The sequence below is a fragment of the Homarus americanus genome, unplaced genomic scaffold (genome assembly GCF_018991925.1).
Source record: "Homarus americanus isolate GMGI-L3 unplaced genomic scaffold, GMGI_Hamer_2.0 scaffold48354, whole genome shotgun sequence".
NCBI classification, from domain to species: Eukaryota; Metazoa; Arthropoda; class Malacostraca; order Decapoda; family Nephropidae; genus Homarus; species Homarus americanus.
This window is the reverse complement of record NW_024723833.1, coordinates 6176920-6197321: the sequence shown is the minus strand read 5'-3', so window position 1 is coordinate 6197321 and position 20402 is coordinate 6176920. Positions and strand designations below refer to the sequence as shown.

General features: G+C 36.7%; 1 protein-coding gene across 1 annotated transcript; it reads left to right on the top strand.

The window, feature by feature from the left end:
- Window positions 1-5155: 5155 nt before the first annotated feature.
- Window positions 5156-19160, top strand: LOC121863806 (zinc finger protein 236-like). Its single transcript, XM_042362645.1, has 8 exons — window positions 5156-5769; window positions 7250-7479; window positions 7612-8545; window positions 10887-10990; window positions 11370-11513; window positions 12057-12207; window positions 15155-15263; window positions 19002-19160. The coding sequence occupies exons 1-8, from the start codon at window positions 5745-5747 to the stop codon at window positions 19075-19077; spliced, it is 1773 nt and encodes a 590-aa protein (XP_042218579.1). The 5' UTR covers window positions 5156-5744; the 3' UTR covers window positions 19078-19160.
- Window positions 19161-20402: the final 1242 nt, after the last annotated feature.

Sequence of the window (20402 nt, the reverse complement as noted above, 5' to 3'; positions counted from 1 at the left end):
TATTCTAATATGTACAGTATCATTTTTAAGTGAAAAAGAAAGGTATGGTTAATCTTGTATCACCTAGCATAAAGAATAAAAATTTTAGGGTATGGAAGCGCAAACAACAAAAAAGTACGAGTCAAATTGGTTGTGAATAAACAATTACAGCATTGAGAACTCTTATACATGCTTATGACTACAGTACAGTACTGTATTGTACAGTACTACACAAAAACATAGAGCAGGGAGAGGCAGAGATGAAAATATTTGGCGAGCAATTAACTGTGTCCAAAGAGTTAAGAATAATGTTAAAATACTCTAATAGTATTAGGTGAAATGATTTCAAAAGAAGGCAGTGGAAGTGAGGCTGGTACAGTACTGTACTATATAAAAGTGGAGTGCTGAAAACAGGATATATAAATCGAGTTATTTTTATTAAATTTTGTGTTTAGAATTTGTTTTCCATACAAACATTATTTACAGCCTAAAGGTCATCAACAGATGATCTGTGACACTTCTATTAGAGCATCCCCCTAGGAGCCTGCCCTTACCAGGATGCATGAAGAGTTCCAGTGGCAGGTTACACTTTCCAAACTGATCAGTTCACCTGTTGCTTTGAACAGTGGTTGTTCCAAGAAATAGCAAGGCTTCCAGAACATTGGGTCAAAATCCTTCAATAGATTTTGTTTCACCTTGGACCACTTGTCTCCAAATATGAATCTTTGTTTCCCTAAACTTTGAAACAATCTGGAAATCCTCTCATCATCGAATCAGATCACTTGGCTTTGAAGTGTTCTGGCAGGATAAGTTACTCTATACATAACCTAATGTAATGGGGCACATATGAGTTTGCAATTACACACACCACTTTGGAATGCAACTCTACTCACACACAGCATACTGTATAAGCCAACATCAGGTAGGCCAACCAGTGATACCTTTTCTAACTAGGATGGGGAGTAGTTGAGAATACTGTAAAATGGTGTACCATGATTACAAAAACCTCCCAAGTCACTCCTATCACTTTTATCATTAAACCTAACAACCAATGACTCTGTGTGACGTTGCTCTCATTATGGAAATATGAGTCATATCCTCTATAAACTGTTCGGAGAAAAACTTTATGCGCAACAAAAAAGTTAAAACCACATTACATTAACCCATTTGGAAGTATCATCTTTTCCCTCGACATTTACATCCAAAATAGCCACATAAAGTACTGTATCTTGGAAAAAAATGGAATACTGTACAGTAACATGAAGTAAATAGAGAATGCAATAAAATACTAAATTAACAAAAGGCAAAAAATCAGTACGGCTCCTCCCCGACTTACGACCCACTCGACTTACGACCGCCCGCACTTACGACCTGCCTCGGTCGTACCAAAATTTTGTCAAATTACCTACTGTATTTTCGAGTCCCAACGTCAGTGATTGCGCTGTGTACTGACAAAATTTTCGTTTGTAATTCACTTCAAACTGTCTGGCAAGCTTAAAAGTGAGAGTTTTGTGGTGCTGAGAAGAAAGACTCAAAAAAGACACCCATTTTAGATTTTCCATGTATTATTTACGCATTTTCGACTTACGACCATTTCGACTTACGACCTGGATTTGGGTCCCTAACCCCGTCATAAGTCGGGGAGGAGCTGTACATGTATTAAAGTTTTTACAAATAATGTACTATTAGTAAACGAGATAATTATTGATGGCTGGCAACAGCTTGAGCTATGCAACCCTTTAATCCCACTGCAAATCAATGATAAACAAGGTATACAGAACATACAATATAGTACTTGTGTTTTCTTCAGCCTATACTGTACAGTACTGTACAGATTATGAACTTCGTGAAGTTCTCTCTCCCAGGCACGTACTCCCCATGCACACGCACACACGCACACACGCACACACACACACACACACACACTGTGTATGTACAGGGTATGTACTAAGGATGAAGAGCCAGAGAAACGTGAAAAGATAGCTACTATTTTGTTGTTTTATGTAGTTCCTCTACAGTGGCAGTTAATGCATGCATCACACAGATAAAGTGCTTTGTATCTCAATTATGCATAAAGAATATTAAAGGTTTCACATTTTCAAATTAATAAATCATGCACTTCATCGTTTAGAAAACTTTCTTAAAATCTGTCATTATAGTATTTTTAGATATTCAAGGAGAACTTTCTTCATCATATATACATATAGTATATGAGACAAGTAAGCATGCACAACATTAACTATCACTCATACCCCACTTATTGCTCTGTTCATAAAATTATCTTGAGAGATCTTCTTTCGTTTTGTACCCTGAGGTCTTTCTTCCCCATCATCAAGTTTGTTCTTGGAAGGCTGTTTTGATAAGTAGAAATAAAACCATCAGAATCATTATTACACCAATTTTTACTCCTATAGAATATTTTCATTTGTTTTGGAGACCATTTACTGCACTGAAGAATACTACACTCATGAAAGAATAAAAAGACCTTTCAAACATCAGAAGGTGCTTACTACAGTACAGTAGGGTACAGTAGTATATCTAAAAATGTAGTAAAATAACTCTGTGTTTAACATGAATAAACAATACAGCACTGTACAGGAATTTACTGTAACATGATTAACCAATTAGGGAACAATTCACACAATAAGATATACTTTCATTATAACATGATTAATTATCTACCTCGGAAAAAGTCATTACAGGTACATATATACTGTACTGTGCAGTACATGAATATTACATTTTGACCATGTAATTCAACAGCTAAAGTTATCTTAAGTAACATCAGCATAAAATATGGTAAAGGTAGATCATACGAACGTGCTTATATATCTGGTTCATATTTTCCACAATTGTTCTTTGGATGATATTAACTTTATCTACGAACATAAATCACCTGTAGAGGGTAAGGTATGAAGGATGATGGAAATTGCAGGTTAAAAACATCACAAAAAAATTATCATATGACACGTAAAACAAGTCTCGATGTGCTTAGTACACAAAGAAATCTAATATTTTACGCAAATATTCCACCGACAGTTCTGTCCTGTCAGTGAATGGAGTCCTCCAATTGTAAACAAATAAATTCTCATTGGTCTCGCTTAAATTGTCAAGAAATGACGGAGCCTCATATCTGGGGTTTTGGGCTTGAATGTCTTTGTTTTAGGGATGTTTTAACCTTCACTATCCAGAGTCATGAGTCTATGACTTGCACAAATCCCCTATATATTTTTCTTTCCGAAAAAGGGTTCTTAAACTTATTTTATTTATTAATGATGAGGATCCCATTGTTGGAATTGAAACCTATATTATAAGTTTTGATTAATTTCCAGTACCCTAAGAGTAGAATTGGTTAATAAGCGAACTGTACATTCATATACTTATTATTCTCAAGGAGAACTGAGGGAGAAGCCATACTGTTTTTCAATGGCATCCTTATCACATCATGTCTGGTATCGTATCACAAGCTATCTGTTCTTGTGGAGGATGAAGACTGTCTCCAATAATTCATAATGTCAACATTGACGAGTTGACAAGACGTGCAAGTGTTGAAAATGCCATAACCACTCATACTCTCACGTCTACAAAAAGTGTAAAATTACGCCATGCTGCTTCAAGATAGTTGGATAATATTTACTACTACACAGCCACTGATTTTTCATAGAAAACGAATTTTAAAATGTCGCAATTTCGCTGTATTTTACAGTGGACGCTACATAGTTATGGAAAATGTGTTAAAAAGTGGTTATTTCTAAATTAAACCTAATCTTACCTCAACCCTCCCACCCCCCCCGGCATATTAAACAGAAAGAACTTACTATGATATGGTGAAATTTTACGTTTATTGTGGACATAGAACAGCCACCCAATCCGTGTGGCTCATAAGCATACACTGGTGACTGGTGTCGATCAGAGATGATTGGCTGTGGAATGCCGCATCACACCGAGAAAGACAAAGTAGTGCACACCTAGTCGCCTAATTATCTACCAAACGAAGCAATTTCCCCCCAAAAATGATTACCATATCAGAACTCACTGGTGAAAATATAGCAAGAATATAAACATCAAAACAAATAACGTGTCAGCTGTGAAATGGTGTACATGTATATGAGCCAATAGTTGCTTCCATTGGAACCAGATATCAATGCAAGTTTTTTTTGCCTAATATTACATGGGGTCCAGGGGGGGGGTTAGGTTAGGTAAGGTTAGATAGGTTTCTTTGGTTAGGTTGATTGGGTCAGGTTCTGTTAGGTTCTGTGTATTGCCGTTTCCATTTTCGTGATCAGTATCATGAAAATAGTATCTCCAGAAATGTTGGTTTAATTCCATAAGTTATTTCAGGCGCTAACCATCTCCTCCACCTGTTTGGTATGGTTAATGGCACGTCAGGTACTTTCTGTGGCAAACTTGTATGACACTGTTAAGAGGAGTAAACATTGGCCCTTATGATACATAAAATGAGCTGAGAAAAATTTCACCTTGTTTACCCAAATTTGTAAGTTTTATCCTGATGGTATAATATAATGACGTTACTTGTCATAGACGCTCATAAAAGGTGGCGTCAAGTGTACATGAGCGAGACGAAAATAGGCGGCAAAGAGGTGGCAGGCAACCATCCAAGAACTAATATATATGAAAATAAATGTGCCTTCAAAACACTAATTTATTAATATTTACCTGTAACCTTCCTCCTTCCTTCTCCTTTTTCTCATCTCCAGTTTCCATCACTATATAAAAAGTTTACACGTAGTCATAACGTAACTCAGGACTGTTGTTTGGGCCAAGTACTTCAGAATCTGTTGAGTTTTTCTACCTCTCCTTCCTTCCTCATATCCTTAAGTTAAAAAATAAATAAAATATAACGTATTTTAGTATCAATATAATTAATTCCTGTATCACGTTTATAGTTCCTCAAAACAAAATAAATTGTAATTCGTGTATTTTTGCAATTAACCACGTTAATCTAAGAATTACCCACACTCACAGTTTAGAACAAGTACAGTACATAAGTCAACAGTGTTCATAGCCATCACCACCGTAAAATAATTAATGAAACCTAGTAAATGAAGGATTATATATATAACAATACCAGGCCACCCACCTATCAAGAAAATGAGAAAATATAATGAGCAGAAAAATTAAAAGAACAACAACTGCAGACATAGGAAGAAACGAGAAGAGAGACACAACCTTCATGGCTGGTGGGAACACTAAAAATAAAGTTAAAATAAAACAATATAATAACATTGTAAAAGGTTGAAAAGTTAAAGGAAGTGGTTAAATTTCCTGTAGTGATGCCAACTAATTGGGAGAGACTGAATAGACTCTTCAGAATAGTATACTGTTCATAATGCATTCACAAGGTTAATGATAAATAACATTCATTCTAACGTTAACTGTAGTTATTGAGAACACTGGGGATGGTTACTCAAGAATATTTAACACGTCCCATCTCCCAGAGTGGTCATGACTAGCGGCGACGGCATTTGTAGCTGACAATACAAAACAATTGGTTTGATCGGTTTACATCGATCAACTCCATCTTGCCTGATTAGATTGTAACTTTTAATATTATTTTCCATTAAAAGCAGTGTTAATGAGAATTATTATAGCTTGGAAGGAAGTACTGTTTATGTACTCTGGATATACTCACCCTATGTCGTCCTGTGTAAAGTTGTAAACAAACAAGTTATGTACAGCGCCTTGTGCGTCCATCATCTTGTTAATCTCTCTTTGGTTAAAGGAATTTATGCTTGATTTAAATCATGATCTCTGCTGATATAACTGAAGGTAAGATTAAGAAGAGGGTAAAGGTTGAACAAATGCCTAACATTTTCCAAACATGTAAAGAATACTGTACAGTAGTAGGCAGCTACCTTACAGGGAGGTACTACCGCCTGGAGAGATATTGGAGGCATAATGTGTTGTCTAATGGTAGACCCTGCTGCCATATGGTATCACAAAAATTGTGACCAAGTCCCAGGTTGCTGATCTGACTTTCTGCCTCATTTACACACAGTTGCAGGGTCTCAATTGTTTCTCTTACTATTGACAACACAACATACATACGTATATTGTTTCTCACTTTTGATCTTTTTTATTTTTCTATTTATGGTTCTTTATTATTAATATTATTATTACTACTACTACTACAGAGTTATTATTATTATTATCATTATTTTATTATTATTTTTCTCTATGATCATAAATCACCTGTAAAGGACAGGGCATGAAGGATGAGGGAAATTGCAGGGTAAAACACATTGAAAAACTGACCATATAACCCTAAAATGATGTCTACATGCTTTGTTTTTGAAGAAATTTATTATATACTCTACCATGGGGTGTTGGTGGTACAGCGGTAACGCACATAACTCTCACCAATATGTCAAGGGTTCGAGCCTCTGCCCAGACTCACGTGAGAAGGGTGTTATCCAGTGTGACCCTACCATATACCACAGGTTTCCTGGTCCCCGGTTTCCTCCTGTACTAGCACTGGATAGAGCGCCCAAATGGCTAGTAAGCTGATAAGTGGCAAATATGATAAAAAATAAATAAAAAGAAAAACATCTCTGAAAAATCTGCTGCATCTCCAAGTGATGTCTGTTTGTTTACAACTGACCTGCTTGGTCCGAGGGTACTCTCACGTCCACAAAAAATATTAAATTAAACCATGCCGCTTCAATAAAGTTGCTTGTTAATGGTACCAGATATCAAAATAAGTACTGTACTTTCTGTTTAATATGAGCCCCTGGCTAGGAAGTTAGGTAAGGTTAGGTAGGTTTCTTTGGTTGGTTAGGTGAGGTTCTATTAGGTTCGAGTAAATGTCACCTCTTTTAAAATACTATCATGCTAAGAACATCTGTGGAAAATATGAATGAAATCAAACAACACCTTCTGGTGGTAATGGTGTTGGTGTTCTCACACATTACCACAGTATCTTATTTTTACCAATACATGTAATCTAAGAAATTTTTCTTCCTGAGAAGTGTAGTCCAGCCTCAGCAGTAACCTGGTTAAAAATCTCCACTTAACCTAACCCCCACCCCCCTACAGTACACCTATGGTTTTCTTGAGCCAAGAAATCTTTCATCTTTAAAAGAAAAATTCCTTAAGTTATTGGTTAATGTGTCTAGCTCAAATCATGATGTAGCCATATCAATAATCTGCAGTAGATTGTTTGTTAGGAGTATTACCTTCGAGTGAATACCATGAGAAATGGAATAGGATTTCATACAGTACTTAAATTCTTCATGTCTTTGGTCTCCAGATTGCATCCTTCCAGTCGTTCACATCAGAATAGTGCACGATGGTGACTGCCTGAAGCACTCTTGTGACTTCTGTCGGAAGAGTTTTCAGTCTGCTGATGATCTTGCTCAACATGTGAATTTCAGCCATTCTTCATTAAATATTCAGGAGGTTTACGTCTGTCCAACTTGTAAGTGTTGTCTTCTCAGCCACAGTGATCTACTAGACCATCTCTCCATACAGCATCATTATGTAAGATTTATTATTGTTTATAATGCAGTAAATTTTCATGAAAAATAATTCAAGAGAGTAAGATAAAGATTAATTAAACACTGTACTGTACCTGTATTTATGATATTACTTATTAACCTGATTTAATTGCAGGTACAGGTAAACAGAGAAGAGGCTACATTATGTGAATATTGTGGTTTAAATCTAACAAGTAAAGAATATTTGGTGAATCACATACAGCTCAAACATTATTCTGGTTTTGCTGCATCACTTACATGTGATCTTGGCATTGTTGAACTTAACCTTAAAGATATATCCAGTATGGGGATGGGAGATCCTGACTGTAAGACTCTTTTTCAAGTAATTGAAGTTTCACTAACAAAAGATTTAGTCAATTCACCAGCTTCAAGGACAAAAGTTATTAAAGAAAATGTTATTAAAATTGACAGTTTAAAGAAGGATAAAGAAGGAATAACAAACGTGTTATATAAAGATACTATACAGACACCGAATACAAATATTAGTGTTATATCTAACTGTGAAAATCAATCTCCATGTCCATTGACTGAAAAAGATCCTGGTATTGGAATTATCTGTGGTAACTCTTTAAATAAGACAGTTAGTGAAAAAAGTATGGAAGATGGATATGAATCTCAGCTAGAGATGATCATTTGTTGTGACACAGATGAAAAGTCAATTGTTGCTTCCTCACCTGGAGAAATTATAGTGACAGTAGAAAGTGAGGAAGAGTTAGTATGGAGCAAAGAAGTTATGTCACAAGTTATCTGTTCAAGTGGAATTCTGAAAAGGACACCCGGAATTTCTGATTTAGAAAAAGAAGATCCAGCCCCTCAAAGTGTTACAGTGCAGTGTGTGAATAATTACTGTGGTAGAAACTATTCACATCAAAGTGACTTTGTAAATCAAGGACAGGAGCAAGCATTTCCCAGAAAACTAAATAATGAAAGTGTAAAATGCAAAGATGACACTTTGGATATTACTGATAATAAATTAAACTTTAACAAATCAGCAATAATGAAAACCATTCATTCTGATTCTCCGCCAAAATTAGCATCTTCATCAACAGGTAACAGAGTTTAATATTTTGTACTACAGGTACTGTACCGAGTTGCATTGGAGTAAAGTACAGTAACTGATAATGTTAATTTTCCAGTAGAATGTGAAATTTATGTTTCATCAGCTTTGTTATTTATTACTGCTTAATGGAAAACACACATTCCACAAATATAACTGAATGTGGTGCCAATCATCTATTATGCTGAACCTAGCTTGGTGAATGTGCTTCGTTGTATTACTGTACAGCACCATACAATTTATAGCCATGTTTTTAATTAAAAAATTTGTCTCTATAGTACTATACAGTATGTTTAATTCTTCGGTCGTCTGGGTATTACATTCACTAGCCTTCAACGTATGTTCCTATACTTTATTTAATATTTTGTATATTCTTGGCCTATTACTGTATTTAAAAAAATAGGAAATTCATGAATCCAGTTTGTTTCCAGTCCCATTGACCGTAGAACATTGTTTATCAATATGTTTTATGATACAGTACTGTATTTATAAACATGTTTTATTTACTGTTTTTTTAACACTTGGGTTAGCAATAAAAATTTATCCCTCAAGTCCATCCTTGTGTCAACAATTGGGGGAATTTTCTTTTATGAGTCACCTCTGGTTTTTAAAGCCCAGGTAAACCTTAGGGCCCGAATTCGAAATGATGATTTGAGCTCGGCTCAGGCCTGCGAATCTAAATTCCTCAATCCGAGATTTCCTGCAGTGGATTGCCCATATTCAGAATATCGACTTGAACCCCGGATCGGGTAGTTTGTTGCATTATCTTCAATTATGAGCAAGGATTCGAACGCTGAAATTCCAGCCAATCACGTTTTGGTTACACCATTACGACAGCCTAACACCAGCAAGAGTAATGTTTACAAGATTATGGTGGCAACTATGACACGACGAGTTTTTACGAAGAAGGAGAAATCTCGCCTTGCAAAGTTACTTTTATTACTACAGTATAATTACCATCAAATTATTATCAAATTACAATGATTTATGGAACTGTGTTACAACATGGCTGTGTTGTTATATGATAACAAAGAAATTCATAGAGGAAGAACAATTACATACAAATTGCAGATATAATCCGGGACAGGTGTCAATATTCTTAACCAAAGCAAAATGAATCGATGCAAGGCATAATAACCTGGCTAGGTTCAGTTAGGTTAGACTTCTTTCTGTTCTTTTAACCCCACATTTTCCCAGATTAGTAATGTTAAAAAAAAAGACTTTCCTTTGTAATACATTAAAATCAAATGCACTCTGCATTGATTCAATTACTGTATAATTGAAAATACATCAAAATAGTTTTCCTGGAGAAAAACATTCAAAATAAAGAAGTGTCATCTTCATGAACCCTAAACACAAAAGGGTTGTCACACATTACCATAACTCATTCAGTAGCCAGAATCTTTCTTACCGAGAAACTATTCGTTGCGAAGAATCTAAAAGCAATCATCAGCTGATGAACGGGAGGTAGAGGTGAACCATAGCCAACAGGTCTCTCAAGTAGATGCTTCATATCACGGAAAATATCAAGGAAATCTCCCTTGCTGAACCTATATCGTTGTTTAAATTGCGTGTCATCATAAAAATTTATTGGATTCTGCGTATCTGTCATCAGTCTTCTCTCTACAAAATTTCCAATTTGATATCGCCGAAAACCGCACTCTGTCAAAATTCATGTTGACTTGTTTGAAAGATCAACAGCTAAACTTGCCTCCAGGCTGGATTAATGCGAGGATCAACAATTCCGATCTCAACCCGGTTGGGGTCTTTGTGTTGGCTCAAGCCAGTGTTTCAAATACCAACAATCTTCGCTCGATCCTTGGTTTAAACCTTCATGCGGTTTCAAATCACTGTTCTGAATTCGTGCCTAGATGTTTAGGATGGTCACAAGCTCTCATTTCAGATTATAGTACTGTACCTGTAATTCATTTACATCTACAGTATCTATAGTATTTGGAAAGTGGACATGTGATAAAAGCCTATCACAGTTATTATAGAACTTAAATATTTAGTTAAGTCATCACTTATTGGAGCCCAGGTTATAACCCAGTTGTGATCACAACAAGGGTTTCATTCCTCTGGTAGATCGAGGTTTTTTTTTTTTTTTTTTTTTTTTTTTTTTTTTTTTTTTTTTTTAAACTCTGATGCATTGGTGCACAAAATTTATGTTTGCTGGGTCAAGAGAGAGAACTGAAATACAATAATGTCACTGTTTGGTGAAAGGATGATAGTTTGTGCAGGGGAAGTTTGAATATCTGTGGGATACTTAATTTGAGATGAGGACTTAATGAATGTTAGGTACAAGTTATGCGTAGTAATTTTTTTGTTTACAGGGAGAAGTGCTCTTGCCAAAAGTCTACAGGAGACATTGAGTGTCCAGAGTCAGTTGCAGCGCATGAAGATGTGCAGAATCTGTGGTATGGTCTTCAGAAACCTTGTAAGCAATATTACTGTATATTATGTTTAACAGTTTTTATAGGTGTTACATAACAATGTTATAAATTTTTTTATTACCAGACAGGTTACAAAATTAATTATACAGCATTTTACTTTGAGTGATTGAGATATTAAGTTTGGAGCACTGAGTTGTTTGAATAAATGAAAAGAATGGATTCAAAGTACTGTAATTTAATAAAAGATATATTGATTGAGATTACTAGGAATAGATATAAAGGGAGACCAAAGGACAGGCAGAAGGATAAACTGAGGCAGTACAGTACTGTATATGTGTGTGAAAGGTTTTTCAGTTAAGGAATTATTAGTAAATGTGTATAAATTTTTATTAAAATCTTCCTATTTATGAATCTTTGTTTCAGGGTTACCAAGAACAGCATGAGAACACATTTCATGGTATAAGGATCAAATGTGAGCTTTGTGATGATAGTTTTGTTTACTCTAAATCACTACGCAACCACCGTCTAAGGAAACATTCTAGTACTTCTGCTGGTTTCCAGTGCGAGGTCTGTATTACTTATTGTTTCTAAAACACTTAATATTTTTTTAGTGTAGTGACTAACCTTTTCAATCAAAACAGGTACTACTTGACTGTGAAGTTGTGCATCTTTATAAATACTTTTATACCATAACCCCCATGTGCGTCTCCTACTTCTGTTCAAAATAGTACTGTACAATAACTCAGCACATATGGGATGGAGGGCTTGCCGAGTACAGTAATCAGATATGCCGAATTATCGGTTCTGATCATATACTCTTACTGTATATATATGCAATAATAAAAAAAGCTAAATTGGGTACAGTGTACTTACCAACAGCCAGGGGTCACTTCTCGGTGAGCTTAAAGAGGTAGATGAACTGTACTGTACAATATACTTTACCGTAATTTATGTATAACCTTACATTTGAACCAAGTCTGTATTACAAGACTGACACATGATAACATGTGTTTCTGGGTAGAGCATAATGGTTCTCACAGCATGTCAATTTTTTTTCTTGAATATGAAAGTAAATTTTGTATAATTTTTAAATATTTTTCTTTTTTCTAGGATTGTGATAAAATTTTCAAATGCAGAAGTAATTTATGGTCTCACCGTCTAACCCACCTGAGCCAAGAGATGCGTAGATTCCAGTGCCCTCAGTGTCCTCAACGATTTGCGATTAAATCAAAGTTAAATAAACACCTACAGAGTCACACAGGTAAGTAGTTTATTGATAATTCCTAAAGTTAATATAATTATTGATTTTGTTTCTCTTTAATGCTACTAGTTATCTGCTTGTAGCTGAAAATTGTGTGTGATGCATTAAGAATTGATGGGTTGTGTACACTGTACAGTATATGAATAAATAATGAGTGAAAAGTCTGGCAAAAATAATGGATTTGACTGATATTGAATGTTAGGGGGAAGTCAAGACACAATATAGAATTAATGGATATAAGCAGGAACAAACATCAATGTAAGGCGAGATGCTGTTACCACAGTGTTTTGAGGCAATTTTGTCAGTTATACACTTTGTAATAAGATAGGAATTATAAGATGTATATGATAGGCAGAAATGTTTGAATTATATTAAGAGAAACGGTACATGGTCATAAAATGTATAATGTACAGTACAGGTAGTTCTGCTATAACGCGATAATTGTGTTCTTGTAAAATATCGTGTTATAGAAAATCGCGTAATAGAAATAACAGGGCTTATGGAGAAAATAGGGTGAGGTGCAGATTACTCGAAATCGAAAAAATTTAGTAGTTAGCCTAACACAAAGGATAGCACAGTCTAAATAAATGTTACATTCATATCTAATAATGAAATCATACAGTAAATGTAACACTTTACTTGATGGGGGAGAAGGGTGATTTTGAGGTTGATAAAATCGAGCTTCTCTTCAAGTGTTATATCCTTTCTTTTACGATCATCACCGGGAATTCTATCACCAGAACGCTTCTTGTTGATATTCTTCTTTACTATATTCACAGTTAATACCACAAAATTGGAGAAATAGTAAGCAAAAATCGCGTTATAGCAAACAAGCGTTCGCGTTATACAAATATCGTTCCTAATTCATAAATCGCGTTAGAGCAAATTCGCGTTATCAAAACACGCGTTATAGCAGAACTCACTGTACTGTATTAATTTTTAAGGAAATTACTGTACATATGTTTTTCTTTTGTGTTTATAAATATGAAATGTAACTGTTCTAATCATTAGTACTGTATTATTTGGTTGCCTAAAGCAATGTACAATTTCAGCATTACAGTAGTTGAGGTTTATAGTACCTGTACAGTATAACCTCAATTTGTTGATTTACATGGAATGGACCACCTTCCTCTAAAGTGAGGTTTCTGCCAAATTAGAAATACAGTAAAGTAATTTTTACCTGTAAATAATTTAAATGCAGGTGGCAGTACTGAGCAAGCTGTTTACCAGTTCATCACCACCTCTTATAACACTTGAGGTGCTTCTCTTTTCATATGCGTCCTGTCTGTGAGAAACACTGACTCGGCTGCAGTATGAGGAGTTTCTTGCTTATATGCTCATTCACATATGCTGTATTATCATTATCCTTTATAAGCTTGTGGTAGTAGGGCTTTTCTATCTCAAAGTGGCTCATCATCTGCTTGGTGAAAGACATCTTGCCCATTTTATTCGTACCATACTGTATACAGTAGACCCTTCCCATTCGCGGGTTTACGATTTGCGATTTCGACGATTCGCGGTAAGCAACTGGTGGCTAGCATGAGAGCCTTCTCCCGCAGCGCAACGAGTCACCTCACGCACCCGCGGCGTCTCATCTCACTCTGTTTGCCCTCGCCCAGTACTCATGACCAAGCATCTCGTGTCATATTTTCGTGTTTCTTTGTGAAAATGGCCCCAAAAAGACAACCTAGTGTCAGTGCTAGTGATGCTAGTGGAGTGAAACATAAAAGGCACATAAGAATGAATGAACAAGCAATTCATGATTCTGTTCAAGCAAGTGCTCCTGCAAGTTCGTGACAAAAACATAGTGAACACTGAGAAAGCTCCAGACTTCCACATACGAATGTAAGTACAGTACAGTATTGTGACTTAAGTTTCTCATACACAGTATAGGTAAACCTGTATATTAATGCACTAAGGTATTATATAAGTGGCTATTCGCGGTTTTACCAATTCGCGCCATTTCTTGGAACTTATCCCTCACGAATGGCAAGGGTCTACTGTACCGTACCTGCTAACACGAAGAGAAATGGTAATGTATAGGATATACATCCATAAGCTAAGCTAAGCCAAGCCAAGCAATGCATCATGAATGACTGGTAAATAGAAATTCATTTAGGTGACTGAATACAAGCAGTCCCTAATATACAATGATCTGATATAAAAAAAGAAAGGAAAAAAAATTGTCCCAGGTTTGATTTATGTACATGTACGAATAAACATCGTGACTGGTAGTTTCTTCTAGTAGGGGACCACCTTCACTATCAAAATAGTTCACCAGCCAAGCACTGTGGCAGTCAGTCCTTCCTTTAACTTATCTAATAATTCAACTTTCTCATAAGGGTCTTCACTGAAATAGCCTTTTTTTCCCCTTCATTAGCACTAGGCATTTTTTAGGTTCCATTTTGAACACAAAACACTTAATTTTTATGCACAACATGAGATGATGCACCATGGGTAAAGGTTGAGTACAAGCAAGGGAGGGGAGATGCTGTGGGAGTGACTCATAGAGGCTCATGAGCTAGCTACCATTTGCTTGCTGTGAACAGTCGAAACCACAAATTGTAAATCTGCAAATAACAAAGGTTTACTGTAATTCATTCAAGCAGAAATCAGGCACCAAACTTAAAAATTATGGCACTGAAAAATCCTGATTACTGTTCTGTATATAAATTATTATTGTTGTTGCAGGACAGAAGGCACTCATTAATTGTTTATTAATATCACAGTTGTTTAAGACTCACCGTAAACAATTCATATATGTCTTAATAAAAAAAATTTGCATGTTGTAGATAGAATCAAGCTTTGCAATTTGAAGTGAGAAAGCTTTAAAAATAAATATAAGTAACTTATTTTTTTAGGTTTTCTGCCAACTTATCAGATGAGAGTTCATTGTAAATGAAACTTCTTTAGTTTTCTCATATTAATGTCACTTATTGTTTTGCAGGTGAAAAGAAGTTTCAGTGTGGAGAATGTGGTAAGAGATTTGTTTACCAAGGGTTGCTAGTGCGTCATATGAAGAAACACATTTCTGAGACTCGCAATGTATTCCTGGGGTAAGCAAATACAACAAGTTGTAATTTATGAATACAGTGTAGTACAATATTTGCACTAAACTGTACTGTATAATGTTTAACTTGTATAAAACGTGACAACATTTTACTCTCTTATTTGCAAAGTACCTGTATATATTACCAGGACCGAACCCTAGTATAAATGCCACACTTTAATTAATATTGTACAATATTGTTTTCCCAACCATGGACACACTTGTTCAGCCCCATGGCCCAGTCAGGGTTAGTATGGTATTTACTCTATTTTGCACTGAGCTTGTGTGAAGGGTTTTAATCTTGGTTTAACCCACAAAAAGTCATATTATTATGCATACATGGTAACCCAATCCCCCCCCCCAGGTTGGGAAAAATCTAAATTTTGTTTTATGGCTCAAACACCCCAAAATGACCTTAGAAAACAATAAATACTAGTAAAAGTGACAACTCGCCTCGTTTAAAGTGCTATGCTGCATTTAGATCCTGGGCTAGTTTAGTAGTGCCAAGTCTTCTCCCTCCCAGTGTTGTCACAGTACTTCCAGTCTGTCTTGCAACCATGTACAGTTTATACAGTACATGATTTTTTTTTCCACAAAAAATATGAATGTAGCAGCATAGCAAATGAAACTAAAAAAAAGATATATGGAATAAACATATGGATGTTTTTTTATTGCAAGCGGCAACGCTACACGGTCGGGAGAGGTATTTTCCGTCATTCTCAGTTTACGAGTATTTTCCTAACATTTTTACTAATATTATTCGCTTATATTGCACTTAGATTACTATGGCAATACGCACATGTGTTACACATGGATAGGGTAATAATAGCAATGTAAATACTAATGTGACTTTATTACACACAACTTACACAGGCCTTATTATTTTTACTCCCTGTATTTACAAACAATTCGCTAGTATTATCTTAGCTCTCTCCTTTCTCTCTAGAAGTGTAGTAGGGTATGGAGGCGAAGGGCAACGTCACATTCACGACAGTGTGTCACTACGCTTCCTAGGTCGTAGTGTTGTGTGACTACACACATGGATTTTCTTTTTCTTCATTTCTGGTCGTGAGTGCGTGGAAATTGACGACCTGTGAGGTGCATGGGGTGACCACCATGCTGACAACACCACCTGGGGTAGTGCGTTCTTCAAACGCAGAACCATGAGTCTTTACAACAGCTGCTGCCATTCCAAGGCTCATAAACCACAGTCACTTCTGTTGCATTTCTGGTATAGAGTTCAATATCTAGCATAAAGCCAGTCTTGCAGTCACAGATATCAAAAAATTCAGGCCAAACCTGTGGCGCTTAGAGAGAATATATTGGCAAAACCCAATATTCCCCCTCCACAACATCAGGTTCTCATCAATGACGACATTCTGGTATGGGTAAAACACTTCCTTGAGTTTCTTTCGAAGGTGATTGAAGACGGCCCAAATCTTCCTCATCTTGTCATTGTTTTCGTTCAGGAAGCCCAGCAGGTTGTCAAAAAAGTGAGTCCTTGCAATATATTGGTGAATCTGTTCACTGACATGACTACTGAAAATCGGTGTTTCGACGAGAGGGTCCGTGCTCCAGTAATCCCTGTATTTATTTTTCTTCACAGTCCCCATCAGCATCACTAAGACTAGGAATACCCTCATCTCAGCTCTTGTTATGTCATACCACTGGTGTTCACAAGACTGTGAAGCTAACACCTTACCACCTATCTTGAAGTAAATGTAGCAGTACATTTCTCTCACCATAATGTCAAGAATCTCATCATCCCAGAAATAATTGAAGTAGGCACTCTCCTGGTTGTATGCTGTGAATTCTTGTATTTTTATTCCTGAGTTTGATGCATCAAAGCCAAAATCTTTTGGTTACAAAATCAGCCCCATCAATCCAAGCCCACCAGTCGGCAGGACTAACTCTGGCAGGTGTTCTTCCTTGACCACAGCGGCATGTTGGAGCCCGTCGTCTGGTGGGGAGGGAGGGCCTGGAGTTACAGATGTGTTGTCTGCCACATGTGGGTTGGTTTGTGGTGGAGATATCATAGGTCAAGTGTGGTCGTGAGTCAGGATTATCTTCATGTGGGCTGGTTGATCCTGAGGAGGAAACCAGTGACCTCATCCTCTTCTTTCGACTTGCATTGGGCAGATGTAACCATGCAGTGGTAGAGGTAGGTGAAATGGAGGGAGTACTGGATGTTCCTGGGGATGGGTAGGGCAGCAACCCTCTCATCTCCACTTGCCACTCATCATCATCGTTGAAGCTTTCCTCTTGTTCAAGCACGTAGTCCAGGTCACTATCACCACCTTCAATATCACTAGCAGTGATATCTACATTAGCCAGAACAATTGGTGCAAAGCACTTCCGGGAATGAGAAATTTCTGGGTAACGAGAACTCGAAAAACCGGAAAAAATCCCTCATCCTCGGTATTTTCAGGGTAACTAAAAATGTTCTTAGAAGTTCCAGAAATTGCCCATTACATCATCTCTTGAACCCGGAAAAATATCCACCATCCCCAGAATTTTCCGGGTATCAGGAAATTTTTTCAGAATTTTCCAGAAAGTGTGCCCCTCAGAAAATCATTCCCAAAGTCACAATTTTCTGGAAAATTCCGACTTTGGGAACGATTTTCGGAGAAAATTTCAATTCCGGCTATCGGAGAGTTCCAGGTTTGAGGGATTTCGGCTAACTGAGATATTACTGTACAGTACTTACCTCTCTGTCAATACCATGCTCATCTTCACCACCTGCCAAATAATTCAGCGTGTATCTCATCCTGATTGAGTGACCAATTATGTTCACGTGCCATAACTATCGAGAGTTTGAGATTCTACTGTATAGTCCTGCAGCCTTGACTGTGGGGAGAGATGGGGGGTGTCCTAAAGGCTGAGTGGCAAGAAACGTTTACACAAGATGCCAGACACCACCAGCCAACAGATTATGGTAGCTAGACTCGGTCTCAAAGGCACGGGAAGAGTATACAGTATTACCCCACTTTACCCGGTTTCACTTTCCGCGATTTCTCATTTACGCGGTGCCTCGCCAGAACCGAACTTTCACTTTCCGCGGTGCATCTACTCATATACGCGAGAAGCGACGCGGGCAGGATGCGCACAAGGTCGCCCAGTCATCAAAACATTACCGAGTTCTTCACCCGCCACCCACCACAGCCGGCCTAAGTCAGTGATAGTGAAGATATGGACTTATAAGGACTTTGAGGGGTTTGACAAAGAGGCCCTGCAAGCCTATGTGGTGGATAGTGATACAATTGATTCAAGTGATACAGGTGAGGGCCAATAATCTGCCCTCTGCCTCGGAACCAACCCCCCATCCCTGTGTGCCCAGCCATCTTTTCTACTAATGTAAGTGTTAAAAAACTAATATTATTGATATTTCTCTTAATTATTAATTATGTGTGCATACCATCATAAAATTAAGATGTAATTTTTACTACAACGTAGGTATTGTGTCTGAAAAAGTGGAGTTTGGGGGTCGGGCCAGTCTCTATTGGAATTAATCCCATATGTTCTGTTGTCCACTTTACGCGGTTTTCACTTTCCGCAGTACCCCATGGGTTCAATTGACCGCGTAAATCGGGGTACTACTGTATTAGAAAAGCGTTCTAGTATGTGATTGACCAGAGATAGTAACATCGGTGGTCACATGCTTGGATGCTAATCACCAGTTATGGGTTAAGCAAAATCTATAATGTTTTCCTTATGTTTAAAGAAAACTATTTTTTCTATTCTTCAGAAAGGAAAAAGGTGTTTACGTAGTAGAAGTCGGCCAGGAAAACACCCATCATACTCAAGATGGACCAGCTAGTTAGCACAACAACTGTAGTTGTGTTCCATAATTGTTAATATTAATTGCAATTGCAGAATGTAAAGAGGAAATTAAATAATGAAGAGCTCTAGAGTTTATATTGCCTAATCCAACGCACCTCATTCCACCAGCTTATTAACTGCATTGACAAAATCTGCTCTAGGCAATTGGTTCCACAGAGTCGTTCATAAACCTAAAATTTCGTTAACTGAATCTATTATTTCAATGGGATATTGGGTAATTCGTTCCAACTCACAGAAAAAGTACATACAAAGTAAAGCCAAAAAATGCATAAAGTCAGAAACACTCCTAAAAATCCCCCTTAAATCACTATACATTATATATACGTACACCAGAACTCTTATATCACTACTGTAATGTGATACAGGCGATTAATTTTTATCTCGTGCAAAATATATGACGTTTATATTCAAATTATTTGTGGTCTTGCAAGGATTCTAGCAATGCAATTTATATTCTCCTAACTTTAGTCTGTGATATTATATAAGATAAAAACCACCTACTGTATAACCACTAAACCCTGGCTGGGAGGGGGGAGAAGGGGAAGTGAGAGTGACATGTTTGACAGTTGGCACCGAAGGCCTAGTGAAGTACAGTATAGTATTTATTTGTTTATTTATGCCCTTTACATTGAGTTTTTGTTCTTTGCTTATAAAATGTTATAGAAGTGACTGGGGCTAATATAATTTACATTGCTGGAATTCTTATGAGATAGTGATTAATTTGAATATAAACATACTATAGTTTGCACTAAACAAAAATCTCAGTACAGTGGTCCCTCGGTTAACGAGCACAATCTGTTCTAGAAGGTTGCTCGTTAACCGAAACCATTGTTTCAATGGGTTTTTGGGTAATTGGTTCCAGCTCACCGAAAATTGTCTAAATTCAACAAAAAAGGTAGAAAAGTACACTTACTTTGAGGTGTGTATGTAGAAGGCTCCCGGATGATGATGATGGGAATTAGAATGGGGGTGGAGGAGAAGGGAGAGAAGTCACTCCATGGCGCCATTTCACCCATAAAATTTTAGTTCTCTTGGTGTAATTCAAGATTATTTTTTTTAAATCAACGCTGCACTGCATTATATATTGTCAATATGTAAAATAAATTTCAAAATGACCAATAATTTGCTTGCAAACACAGAAAAAAAAGCATTTAGTTGAAGAGAGTCTCAAGCAAGATGTTACCTCCACTGAAAAGACACAAAGACTGACGCCTGTATGGTGTGTTGAGAGGCTGGATGGCGCGCATAAAACTAGTTTTATTACCTTCAATTATGTTCAATAATTGTTAAAATGACTAAAGAAAAT